At 31.4% G+C, this 11,996-nt stretch overlaps 1 protein-coding gene across 1 annotated transcript; it reads left to right on the top strand.

The window, feature by feature from the left end:
* Positions 1-221: 221 nt before the first annotated feature.
* LOC120069232 (uncharacterized) lies at positions 222-3,423 on the top strand. Its single transcript, XM_039020940.2, has one exon. It carries the CDS (start codon positions 1,095-1,097, stop codon positions 3,309-3,311), a length of 2,217 nt encoding a protein of 738 aa, XP_038876868.1. The 5' UTR covers positions 222-1,094; the 3' UTR covers positions 3,312-3,423.
* The last annotated feature ends 8,573 nt before the right edge of the window (positions 3,424-11,996 follow it).

The raw sequence follows: 11,996 nt of genomic DNA, 5'->3' as shown, positions 1-11,996 counted from the left end.
AAAGTTCTTGAACTTTAAAATTAGTCTAATAGCCCTTGAATTTTTGGGTCTATACGTAGGATTTTTAAAAAGAAAAATAATGTGGTTTAAAAAAATAAAGACAAATATAAGGTAGATTGAAAACAATTTCCTATTATAATGTGAATAAAAAAATAAAATTTGAAATTGGGGTAAAAAGGAAAAGTATTTCGGGTATTTCCACCCAATTTCTTCTTCACAAATCATTGACCAATTTCCCTTTCTCTTTAATCTTCACCGTGGCTCCAGCTCCGACATCCCCAAAAATGGCGTCTCCTTCATCTTCCAATATTTCAAAGACCATCTTCCCAATCTTCTCTTTCTTGCCTTCAGCAATGGCCTTCTTTCATGCGACACATCATTCAACATCTGTTGATTTTGTTTTGTTGATGTTGAAGTTTTGAGTTTTTTCCATGCGCATCAGTAATGGTCTTCATCAATGTCCAATACTCCATCTGGAATCCCACCTAATTTTAGCTTCCAAACTATATTAACTCTCTTCACCAATGTTAAAATCAGATCCCTCTTCCACAATTTTGTTTTTATCATCATTCCTTCGATATGGGAATTTAGGGCTCGAATCGATGGAAATCTTTTTCGCGGATTTTTTTTCTTTTTTCTTTTTTTTTTGTTCTTTGAGAAAAGAGATTAATGGCAAAATTGTTTTTCTTACATTAGTTATTCTAAAAGGGGATTTGTGGGTATGAACAAAGAGTATGAACAAACCAACTCCAAAATAACGAAAATTAAAATTAAAATTTTAAAAAACCCCAAACCATTAACCATCCTCCCCCAAGACGCGTGGACTCCACGCTCCCCTTCCATCAAATCAAAATTTCTCCAAAGCCTCAATGACACTTCACAGAAACAAACAGTCCCCTGTTTTTCCCCTTCCTCCTCCGACCTTCTACTCACATGGCCCCATCATGTCCCCTTCCCTTTCTTCTCTCTCCTTTGCCGTCTTTCACAATCCCCTTTTTCTCTCTTCTTTCACACCCACTAACCCATTTCTTCAAATCCCCCCTTCAAATCTCCCCATGCTGTTCTGTTTCTGAATCTCTTCTCTTCCACTGTCAATGGCGGACTCCGACGACCCCACCACCGCCGCCGCCCAAGCTGTCCATCGCCGCTATGAAGGCCTTCTGATGGTCCGGACCAAAGCCCTCAAAGGCAAAGGCGCTTGGTACTGGTCTCATCTCGAACCCCTTCTTCTTAAGAACTCCGATACCGGCTTCCCTAAGGCCGTCAAGCTCCGATGCTCCTTATGCGACGCCGTTTTCTCCGCTTCTAACCCTTCTAGAACCGCCTCCGAGCATCTCAAGCGAGGCACTTGCCCTAATTTCAACTCTCCCTCCAAAAACACTCTTGTTTCTATTTCCCCTGTTTCTCGTAAGCGCGCCGCCGACAGCGATGGTGGCGATTCGTTTTACGATATTCCGCCGTTGACGGTGGTGGACCCGTCGGGGATTTACGGCGGTTCGTTCTCGCCGTTCCAATCTCATCAACCTCATCAACAACAACCGTTGTTAATGTTGTCTGGTGGGAAAGAGGATTTGGGGGCTTTAGCTATGTTGGAGAACAGTGTGAAAAAGCTTAGAACTCCAAGAACTTCACCCGGGGTATCATTAAACAAGGATCAAATTGATTCTGCGCTTGATTTTCTTACTGATTGGGTGTTTGAATCACCTGGGTCAGTCTCACTTTCGAGTTTGGAGCATCCAAAATTCAGGGCGTTTTTGAATCAAGTCGGATTACCTTCGATTTCATCGAGGGATTTTGCTACAGTTAGATTGAATTCTAAATACGAGATAGCTAAAGCTGATGTTCATTTGAAAATAACTGACGCTATGTTCTTCCAAATCGCTTCTAGTGGATGGCAACCTCAGAATCAAGAGGATAAAACTATGGTTCATATAGCTTTGAATCTCCCAAATGGGACTACGTTGTATAGAAAAACTCTTATTGTTGGTTCTTCTGTTCCTTGTAGATTTGCAGAGGAAGTGCTTTGGGATACAGTTTTGAATATTTGTGGAAGCAGTAAGGAGAAGTGTGTTGGGATTGTGGCAGATAAGTTCAAGGGCAAAGCATTGAGGAGCTTGGAAAATCAGCATCAGTGGCTAGTTAATCTTCCATGTCAGTTTCAAGCTTTCAATAGTTTGGTTAAGGATTTCACTAGAAAGCTTCCACTGTTCAAGAAAGTAGCTGAAAACTGCAAAAGGGTAGCTCATTTCTTCAATTTTGAGTCTCATATTAGAACAATCTTCCACAAGTATCAGTTACAAGAATGTGGCCATACTTGTTTGATAACATTGCCCACAGCTGAAAGTGAGGAAATAGGAGCTATGACACTCTTTGGAATGGTTGAGGACATGCTCGAGTCAGCTCCCGCGATGCAGTTAGCTCGGCTTGATGAAGTGTTCAAGATGACGTTGATTGAGGATCCTACTGCTAGAGAAATTTCTCACTTAGTTGGGAATTCTGAGTTTTGGAATGAAGTAGAAGCTGTGCATTGTTTGATCAAATTTATTAAAGACATGGCTCAAGAGATTGAAATAGAGAAGCCATTGGTTGCGCAATGCCTTCCACTTTGGGAAGAATTGAGAGAGAAAGCGAAAGATTGGTGCAAAAAGTTTCACATCTCAGAAGAATCAGTAGAGAAGATAGTTTCAAGGAGGTTTAAGAAAAACTACCACCCGGCTTGGGCTGCAGCATTTGTGCTCGACCCGCTCTATCTGATACGAAACAACAGTGGGAAGTATCTCCCGCCATTCAAACGCCTAACAACCGAGCAAGAGAAGGACGTTGACCGTCTTATAACTCGGCTCGTGGTAAGGGAAGAAGCTCACATTGCACTAATGGAGTTGATGAAATGGAGAACAGAAGGGCTTGATCAAGTTTATGCAAGAGCCGTGCAAATGAAGGAGAAGGATCCCGTTACAGGGAAATTGAGAGCTGCTAATCCACAAAGCAGTAGGCTTGTTTGGGAAACTTACTTAACTGAGTTCAAATCATTGAGAAAAGTTGCAGTTAGGCTCATTTTTCTTCATGCTACTTCATGTGGGTTCAAAAGTAATGGCAATTTTGAAAGAATGGTTTGTTCATATGGAAGCTCAAGAGCTGCAATCGAAGGTGTTAAGAAGTTGGTGTTCATTTCAGCTCATTCCAAGCTAGAGAAGGGCAATTTATGCAGCAACGGTAACAACAACGACAACAACGATGATATCGAGTTGTTTGCAGCAGTAAATAGTGAAGATGATCTGCCAAGTGAGGCTGATGGGTCATCTTCATTGTAACATTTTTTTTTCTGAAACATTTTTTCAACCAAAGAAAATGAAGTATAGAACTGTAGTAATGAAAGTAAAGTTTCCTTTTTTCATATAATAATAGATAATTATCTATAGAAAATCAATTGGTGGGACACAGTTTACCAATAAAGTCCTCTAATAATTATGAGAGGAAGTAGGATATGTTATGCACTTTATCTTTTCTTTTCTTTTTTTCCATCTGTTGGCAATTCCTTCCTCTACCTTTTTGAAATATTGTACTCACTTGAATGGAGTGGTATGAGATTAATCTATGTATGTTCTTTCACATTTGATAGAGGTAAGATTGAAGAAATTACTAAATTTTCTTCCATTACACCTCTAGACTTTAACCTATGACTTATATAGGATTAATTTGTTTAATTAAGTAGGTAAAATTGAGCATAATTGACTTTTGAAGAAAAAAGTAATAGACCTAGGAGCAATATCATTAATTGAAGGTTGGTTTTGAATGATACAAAAAATAAAAGATGGGAAAGCTAAGGTAGGCCAATATGGTTCCTTTCTTTTTCTTTGTAGGAAAAATTTGTCCAAACAATAGTCATTGGGACAAGTAAATCGTCGTAGATATTAAGGTAGTGAGCGGTAGGGAACCAAATATTTGTGACCGTCCTATAAAGGATATTACATATTTGATGGACAAGTGGGCATTAATTGAAAGTTATTGACATATATATAACATCGAACTTTGGGTTAAATCTTCTCATTAAGTTATATTGCAATATCATTGTTGTAGAGAAGGTTCAAATGTAACATCAAACAATTACTTTATTATAACAGAATTTTAACAACTTTAAAATTTATCAATTTGGCTTTTTAGTTGACAATCAAGGAAAGATGAAATTTCTTTAAAGAATGATACAACGTGGCCGAGATAGATACAATTTTTAACGGTGTAGTTCATCTTCTTGTTTTCAAGATATTCGGTTGAGAAAATTCTAAAAGGTTAGATAATAGCAAGTACTTATTCTTAGTTGATTTCATTTTACACTTACGGTTTGTCAAAGTAGTTGTTCATTCCTTTTTTGTGTAATTTTAATCAAATTTCTTGGGAACATTTTTTCATTTACTTTTATAAATAATTACATTATTTAGTAAAAGATTTACTGACAAAAAAAAAAAAAAAAAGAATATAAATAGAAAACCATATTAGAATTTAGTTGGAAAATTGAATGTGTAAGATTCCAAACTAAGCCTTCATAATAAATAGGGATTTAGGTCTGACCTAAGCCATTCCATTCTCAAATTTAGTGACCATCCTTCAATAGGTTTACTAGTAAAGTAGTTGAGCTTACTAAAGCCATTATTATGTTTGAAGGTCTCTAGAGTTCTTAAAGCTGTCATTTTCCTTCTTTGGACTGAAACTAATTCACATATCATTCAGAATCTTTTAATTGAAAAATCTCGTTACGAGAACGAGATTCAGGTGTTCACTGGTTCTATTTGTGATCTTCATCACTGTGGTTTTGTTCTTGGATTTTATTGGTTAATGGCAAGAATAACCTTATTGCCCATGACTTAGTTGTTCATGTTCTTGGTTATTCAACAATTTGGATTGAAAACATTCATTCTTGGGGGAATTCTGCTCTTTGTTCTTATTTGTTTTATCTTTAATTCTATTTTGGTTGTTTTGTTTCTTTTGTACTTAAAAAAAAAAAAGTAATTGAGTGTAATAAATATAGTTCAACAGTAATTGATATTACCTTCTTTCTTAAAAGTTGAAGGTTCAATACTCGTATCCATAAAAATTAAGTAGTTGAACTCTCTCTAAATATCTTTGGATTAAGATGTAGTTTTAGGAGGTTTTTATTTTATCATTAAATGCTTGAATTATATTTGTTGAATTGATTAATGTATTTCATGAAAATGTATGTTTATTCAATGAGAAATATTACTCATAAAATTTTTTAATGGTAATTACCCTTTTTTTTTTTTTTTTTTTATCATTGTTGATGTCATGAAAAACTTAGTGGGGGGAGGGATTTGCACCATTGATGCCTTGATGGAGTGAGATTGATTATCATGTAGCTTGTGACATGGGGTTGGTTCTCACAACAAATCTACTTAAACATCTCCATTAAAAAAAAACTTTTTTTAAGGTATTTTATTCATTAAGTTTGAAAAGATTATACTTTTACTTTCTAAATTTCCATTTAGTCTTTTATGTTTCTAAATTTTACTTTTTTATATCTTTGAGATTTGAGTTTTTTTCCATTTGATCCCTAGGTTTTAATATTTTACATTTTTACCCTTAAGTCTTGGTTTATGCTCAGTTTCATCTTTGGTGTCAGTTTTTAGTCAATTAATTTAAAAAAATTATGAAGTAAAATTTTAAAATGAATTTTAATAGTGATGAAAAAATGGTGAAAACTAATAAGTTATAGTTCTTTTAATTCTTCTAAATTAATTAATAAACATTAACATTAAAGATTGAAGGTGAATATTAAATAAAAAAGTAAGGTTAAAAATATAAATCTTGAAACATAATGACATAATTTGAGACCAAACTCAATATTTACTCAAGGATAAAAAGGCAATATTTTGAACTTATATATCAAATGGAAAATAAGTCAAAACATGGGGTGATAGTATATTATTTTGAGACATTATAGACCAAATAAAAACTATATAAAAAAACTTAAGAATCAAGAAGATATTTTTCTTCTTGACTTTATTTTTATAAAAATTCCTCCATTAGTGTCCGGTTAACTATTTAATTGAGGCATTAATTTAGTAATTAAATCAAGAATTGATTTTCTAAACGTGGGCCTAAGATGGAATGATTTTGAAATCTAGAGATTAACTTGTAACCTAAATCTCAAAAACCAAACAAGTATAATTTACTAAAAAAATAATTTGAAAAAAGTTAAAAGAGTCTAAAAGAAAACAATTTTGAAGCTTAAGGGCAAAACTTGTAATTTAATCTTATACAAAAGTTATATTATAAAATTAATTTTTTCTAACACAAAGATTTATGCACTTAAAAATACTCTAAAGACTAAAGAATAGAAGAGTTGTCCTAAAAAAAAAATTCATCTCCAAAATTAATGGATCACAACTCTCATATTTATATCACTCACAAGATCTATGTACTTGTTGAAGTAAGCAGCTCAACTGACATACTGTAATGTATTAGCGATCATGAGATTTATATAATTTGAATCTCCTTATCTCTCATTTAACTTTACAAAATCAAATAAAATAAATATATATTGTTTTTAAAAAAAGATCCATTTGCTTTCCTTTCACTTGAGTATTTCTTGAATGTTACATTTTGTTATGCTGAAACTTAATTATGTGATTAGAACAAATATCACTTAATTATGGAAGATAATCAATGACTTTAAGAAGCTTTTTAAGATATATACTTGAGTGTGAATCATGTGTATAGGTTTCCTCGTGTGCAAACATAATCATATGGTTGAATCTTATGCATCCATGTGAATTAGTAAATGGGCTAATGATTTGCTTTGCATTTTTTTGGGGAGATCTTTTTATTGTTTGGAATCGTGGTTCATTATACTGATCAACATTTCATTATTGTTCCAAGCTACTTGAAAAGATTGAGCTTATGAGTTTGTTATTTGACCTTTTGAATGTATAGTTTTTTTTTTTAAACAATTATTCATGTTATGAGGTCATTTTTAGACCAAGAATCACGAATTAGTAGGTCAAACTATTAAGGGTAAAACTAGAATAACAATCATCACGTAAGGATCAAAAGAGTGTAAGAAACGGGTTGAGGCTGAGGCCACTCTTTTCTCTTCACGAGAGCCCATTTCCTGTGGGCTACAGTCTTAGCCTCCATGGCTAGCACGAATCAACCTTCTCTAATCCCTTTCATACTAGGAATCCTAGGTCCACCCCTCTATAAATAGGAGGTCATAAGCATCACCCAGGGTAAGTTCTTCTTCCTACTTCTAGCTTACTTTGACTATTTGTTGATTACTAATTTAAGCATCAGAAATTTTGTGAAAGGTACCACACTGGTATTTTTTTTCCGTCTTTGTTTTGCAGGTCATCTTTCTTCTCCAAAATTAACAAGTGTACTATTGAAGGCAAGGTTCAGGTAAGTCTTCATGTCCAAATTTTGCTATCAATAAAAGTTGTTAGGCACGATGTTACAGCAATTTGAAGCACATCAAAGATAAGCACAGAAAAATAAAGCTGAACAGAACACAGAGTTTGGTAATCCAGTTCGGTATAATACCACCTACATCTGGGGGTGTCTAAGGGGCAGTGTGCCCAAGAAAGAATAATTTCACTAATATAAAGTTAAGCAATTACAAGGTTATACTTATATGTAAATAAACGGTAATTATAGTGACACACGAATAACTTAATTTCATGAATGATCACTTAGGCTCCTCCTAAGTATGAGAATATCATTGAACGATCACTTAGACTCCCCTAAATGTGAGACTCCCTATTTATTATGAAGTCTTTTAACTTAATCTTACACATTCAACTTTCCAACTAAATTCTAATATAGTTTCCTATTTATGTTCTTTTTTGTTAGTTAGTAAACCTTTTTACTAAATAATGTAATTACTTATAGAAGTAATTAAAAAAATGTTGAAATGACCAAGAAAACTTGATTAAGATTACACGAAAAAGAATTGAACAAGTACTTTGACAAATTGTGAGTGTAAAATAATATGAACCAAGAATAAGAATTTGCTATAATTTAATATTTTCGAATTTTCTGCGGAATCAGTATATTGTAGAAACAAATTCTCCAATATTTACGAATAACAATATTATTCCAAAACTTTCATATGAAATTAACAATTTAGTTTAAAATAATTTAGACCTTGTATTTCTCAATCTTGTAACAATTTTATCTTTAAACTTTAGTATGCAAAATTTTAGTTTTATTATACCTTAAAATTTTTAACGATTTAATTAGCCCTGCAAATTATGCAATTCAACAATTGAAGTAGTAATAATTGTTTAATAATCTAGTCTTGAACGTTATCTATAATTATTTAGGTCATATATTTGTAATCTTATATCAATTTAATTTTTGAACTTTAATAATTAATAATTTAGATTTTATATATTCGAAATGATTTCATTAGTTCTTATTATGAAAAATAATGTTAAAATTTAATGACATTTCTTACATGTGAATCGCTAACTAAAGGAACCAAACATGTTTACAAAGTACAATAGCTAAGTTGTCACATCATAAAATTGAACACTTTATTCTTATGGAATTTATCATGGTAGAGATTATACTGTTATAAGTTTCAAAGTATATAGTAAACTGTTATAAATTTTAAAATACATGGATTAAATAGTTACAAACTAAAGTGTAAAGACTAAATTATATCTTTCATCAAAGTTCATAGGTGAAAAGTGTTAAAAAAAATGAAAGAAAAAAACCCATAATTTTATAAATTACAATTCTGTTTTTTAAAGAATTCAATTAAGAGTTTTCTAATGCATGGAAATATTTTATAAGAGAAACTAGATATTGTTTCATGGTGATGGGTAAATATTGATATGATTAATTATCTTTTAGTCTTTTGGAGTTTAAACTTCATTTCATGAACTCTTTTATCCATTTAAAGAATGAGTGATTGTAAATATAATAACTAGATTCAAAATATTAACAGATATAATATAATGTAAAAGAATTTATAATTAAAGCAAAATTTAAAACAGCTCTCGGAGTCTATAAATGGTCTAGACCATATTGTTGATGGAGTCTATTAACGATAGAGTATGTCATTGATAGATTTTGCTATATTTGTAATTTTTTACAGATGTTACTATCACTTAATTGTAATCTCTAAAATGCTATCTATTGTAATTATCCTAAAACAAAATTATATATTTTGTGTTGAGAAAATTAAAGCATGGATATCAATGGATAAATCTATATTGTTGGGAGGGTGTGTTTGACAAAGATGTATGTATTGTAAAGGTTAAAAAGAAAGGCCAAGTTGAAATAATGGTTGGTTGTTAGTGGAACATTGAAACTATTTGGGACAATGATTTAAAATAGGGGTTTTGCCTAAAGGTTTATCCAACCACTATTTTCATCATCACTTGGCTTCTTCTCCATACCATATGACAATTTTTTTTTTTTTTCTTTTTATATGGTTAAAAATTTTTTTATGTAAATCTATGGTGAATACAACATTAGGTACCTTAAAATTAAAAAATTGGGGCAAATATAATTCTCTTTTATTCATCGATATTCCCTTTTTGTTTATGGAAAAGAATTTCATTGCTAGAATGCAACTTTACGTACATGTAATATTTTCTAATAAAGCATGTTCAAGATTTAGAGTTTGTTTGGTTGAGAATTCAAATTTTAAATCTTATATAAGTCAGAGCATTACATTTTCGACGTATTCAGATTCTGAGTTTAGTGTAGAATTATATCAGAAAGTATAAGATTATTAATAAAAATAGTATTTCAGGTTATAAACTCAATTATTTTTGTTAAATTGAAATATGTATTATATGATACTACAAAATAACAATTATACATAATTATTAACCTAAAGCATGTTTACTAATTAATTAATAATAATGTATATTCAACATAAAATTGTAGTGAGTAACTATAATTAGTTTAATGGTTCATCAATATACTATCAAACACATTTTGAACAATTATTTAAACAAATATATATCTGAAAACATGAAGTACAAATCTATTTTAGTTAAATCCCTTATTTTCAATTTTTTGTTTTTAAATTGCCTACTAATCAGGCTTTTAGATACTCTAAAATAACAATATTTGTATGAAAACAATTCTTTTTATTCAATGATATTCTCTGCTTCCTATTTGGACAAGAATTTTATTGTTAGAATGCAACTTTATGTACGTATGTTTTTCTAATAAAGCAAGTTTAGGATTTAGAGAAGTAGACAAATCTGTTTTGTCACAATTGTAAGGTTGCACCATATAATCTATTATTAATATAGTTGGTGTACCACATGTATATCTCACAAAAAAAATCATATTGTATTTGGCTATAATATTCTACTCAAATAGGAAAGAGAATATCATTAATTATGGCTTAGTTTGCTACAATAGTGTTAAATTCACTAGAAAAATTTCGGGCTTTAGTGTCGGTTGGTTAAAGGGCTTTAATGTCGGTTTCAACTGAAGCACAAGAATCAAATGAAGCCCTTTAAACCGATATTGAAGCCTAGAATCTATCCATTTTATCAATTATTGTCCTTTTTTTTTTAATTCCATTGCCAAATCCATTTTTTCGATCAAACAGTATAACATGACACATCATCATCGAACATTGTGGCTATGACATATTATTCATGTATGGATTATAAATCTATTACATTTAATCCACAAATTCTGCTATAAAATTATAATTTAAAAGGTCGTACAATAATTCAAGCCTTGAAAACACGAATTACAAGTAATACAAACATTATGATTTTACAAGTAATACAAATAATACAAATAATTCATGCCCTCATAATTCTTCTTGAAGAGACCCCCTCAGCTTCAGCAGTGTCTGGTTATAGACATCTTTGTCTGACCACTATTATTCAAAGGATCACAAACAATAAAGGTTTAAGACAAAGGATTGAAAGTAAAAATGTGATCAGAATTCATATTCAACTAATCGTGTTTATTAGGAATGTGCATAAATGGTACATTCAAGGCAAAATTCTTGTAGTGAATGTATTGGATCTAGAGTTCCCCAAGAAAAAGCTTAAAAAGGTTGCGAAACCAAATCTTTACTCCTATGTTGCATCTACAAAACAAGAAAACTCAATAGTTGAATAAATGAGAGAATCTTCTTTTTCAAGATCTTAAAGAAGAGAAGATTGGTTACCTAGATATGAGATACGAAGACGATGAAAAATTTTTGGCAGCATAACGATGCTACCACAACAAAACCAAAAATTTACCTTGAACCTATTCAAAGAAACACACTCCCAAAAATATTTCACAACCACGTGTTCTCAACAAAACTATCAGAATTTCCAAAAAATGAATATTCAAGAACACATACATCACCGAAAATATTTCACAACCATGTGTTCTCAACAGAACTATCAGAATTTCCAAAAAATGAATATTCAAGAACACATACATCAATAAGCAAATTTAGCTCATAATGTACTTCAAATCTCAAAAGTTGTCACAAAAACTACCATAGTGCAACCCATAAATTCAAGCACCTTGAATCAAATCTAAACTACAAATAAATAGTACCCATGAGTCATAAACGGGTATTACATTCTAATCCAGTATTACATTCTAATCCAATATGGTCCAAAGAGAAATAAGCACACTATAACTTCTCAAATAGGAATTTCCATATCATTAGAGTCATTTGAAAACATTTAGAAACTATGCTTAAAACTGCAAGCATTCAAAAATGCACTTACCAGGAACAATTTTTACGTGAATCCTTTGTTATTGCAAGAAATCCATCTCCTCCCCACCCCTTCCAAACACCTAAAAAACATACAAACAACACCATTAAAAGTATAGGGTAGAAAAATTCATAGGCCTACTAGATACACCATTAAAATGCAAGTTCTCATATATGTAAAACAATTGCATTTTAGGAGCTCTACTATATTTTGTCACACTACCATAAAAAACAATATATTTATTCATCTAAAAACTTCTTTACAACCTATCAAATTAATGTT

Source organism: Benincasa hispida, chromosome 11 (assembly GCF_027475165.1).
Source record: "Benincasa hispida cultivar pf3 chromosome 11, pf3_genome.v1.1, whole genome shotgun sequence".
In the NCBI taxonomy this organism is placed as follows: Eukaryota; Viridiplantae; Streptophyta; class Magnoliopsida; order Cucurbitales; family Cucurbitaceae; genus Benincasa; species Benincasa hispida.
This window is presented reverse-complemented; position numbering and strand designations above follow the sequence as displayed.

Excerpts from the sequence above, each read along its gene's own strand:
- LOC120069232 (XM_039020940.2), top strand. The coding sequence starts at position 1,095 with ATGGCGGACTCCGACGACCCCACCACCGCCGCCGCCCAAGCTGTCCAT.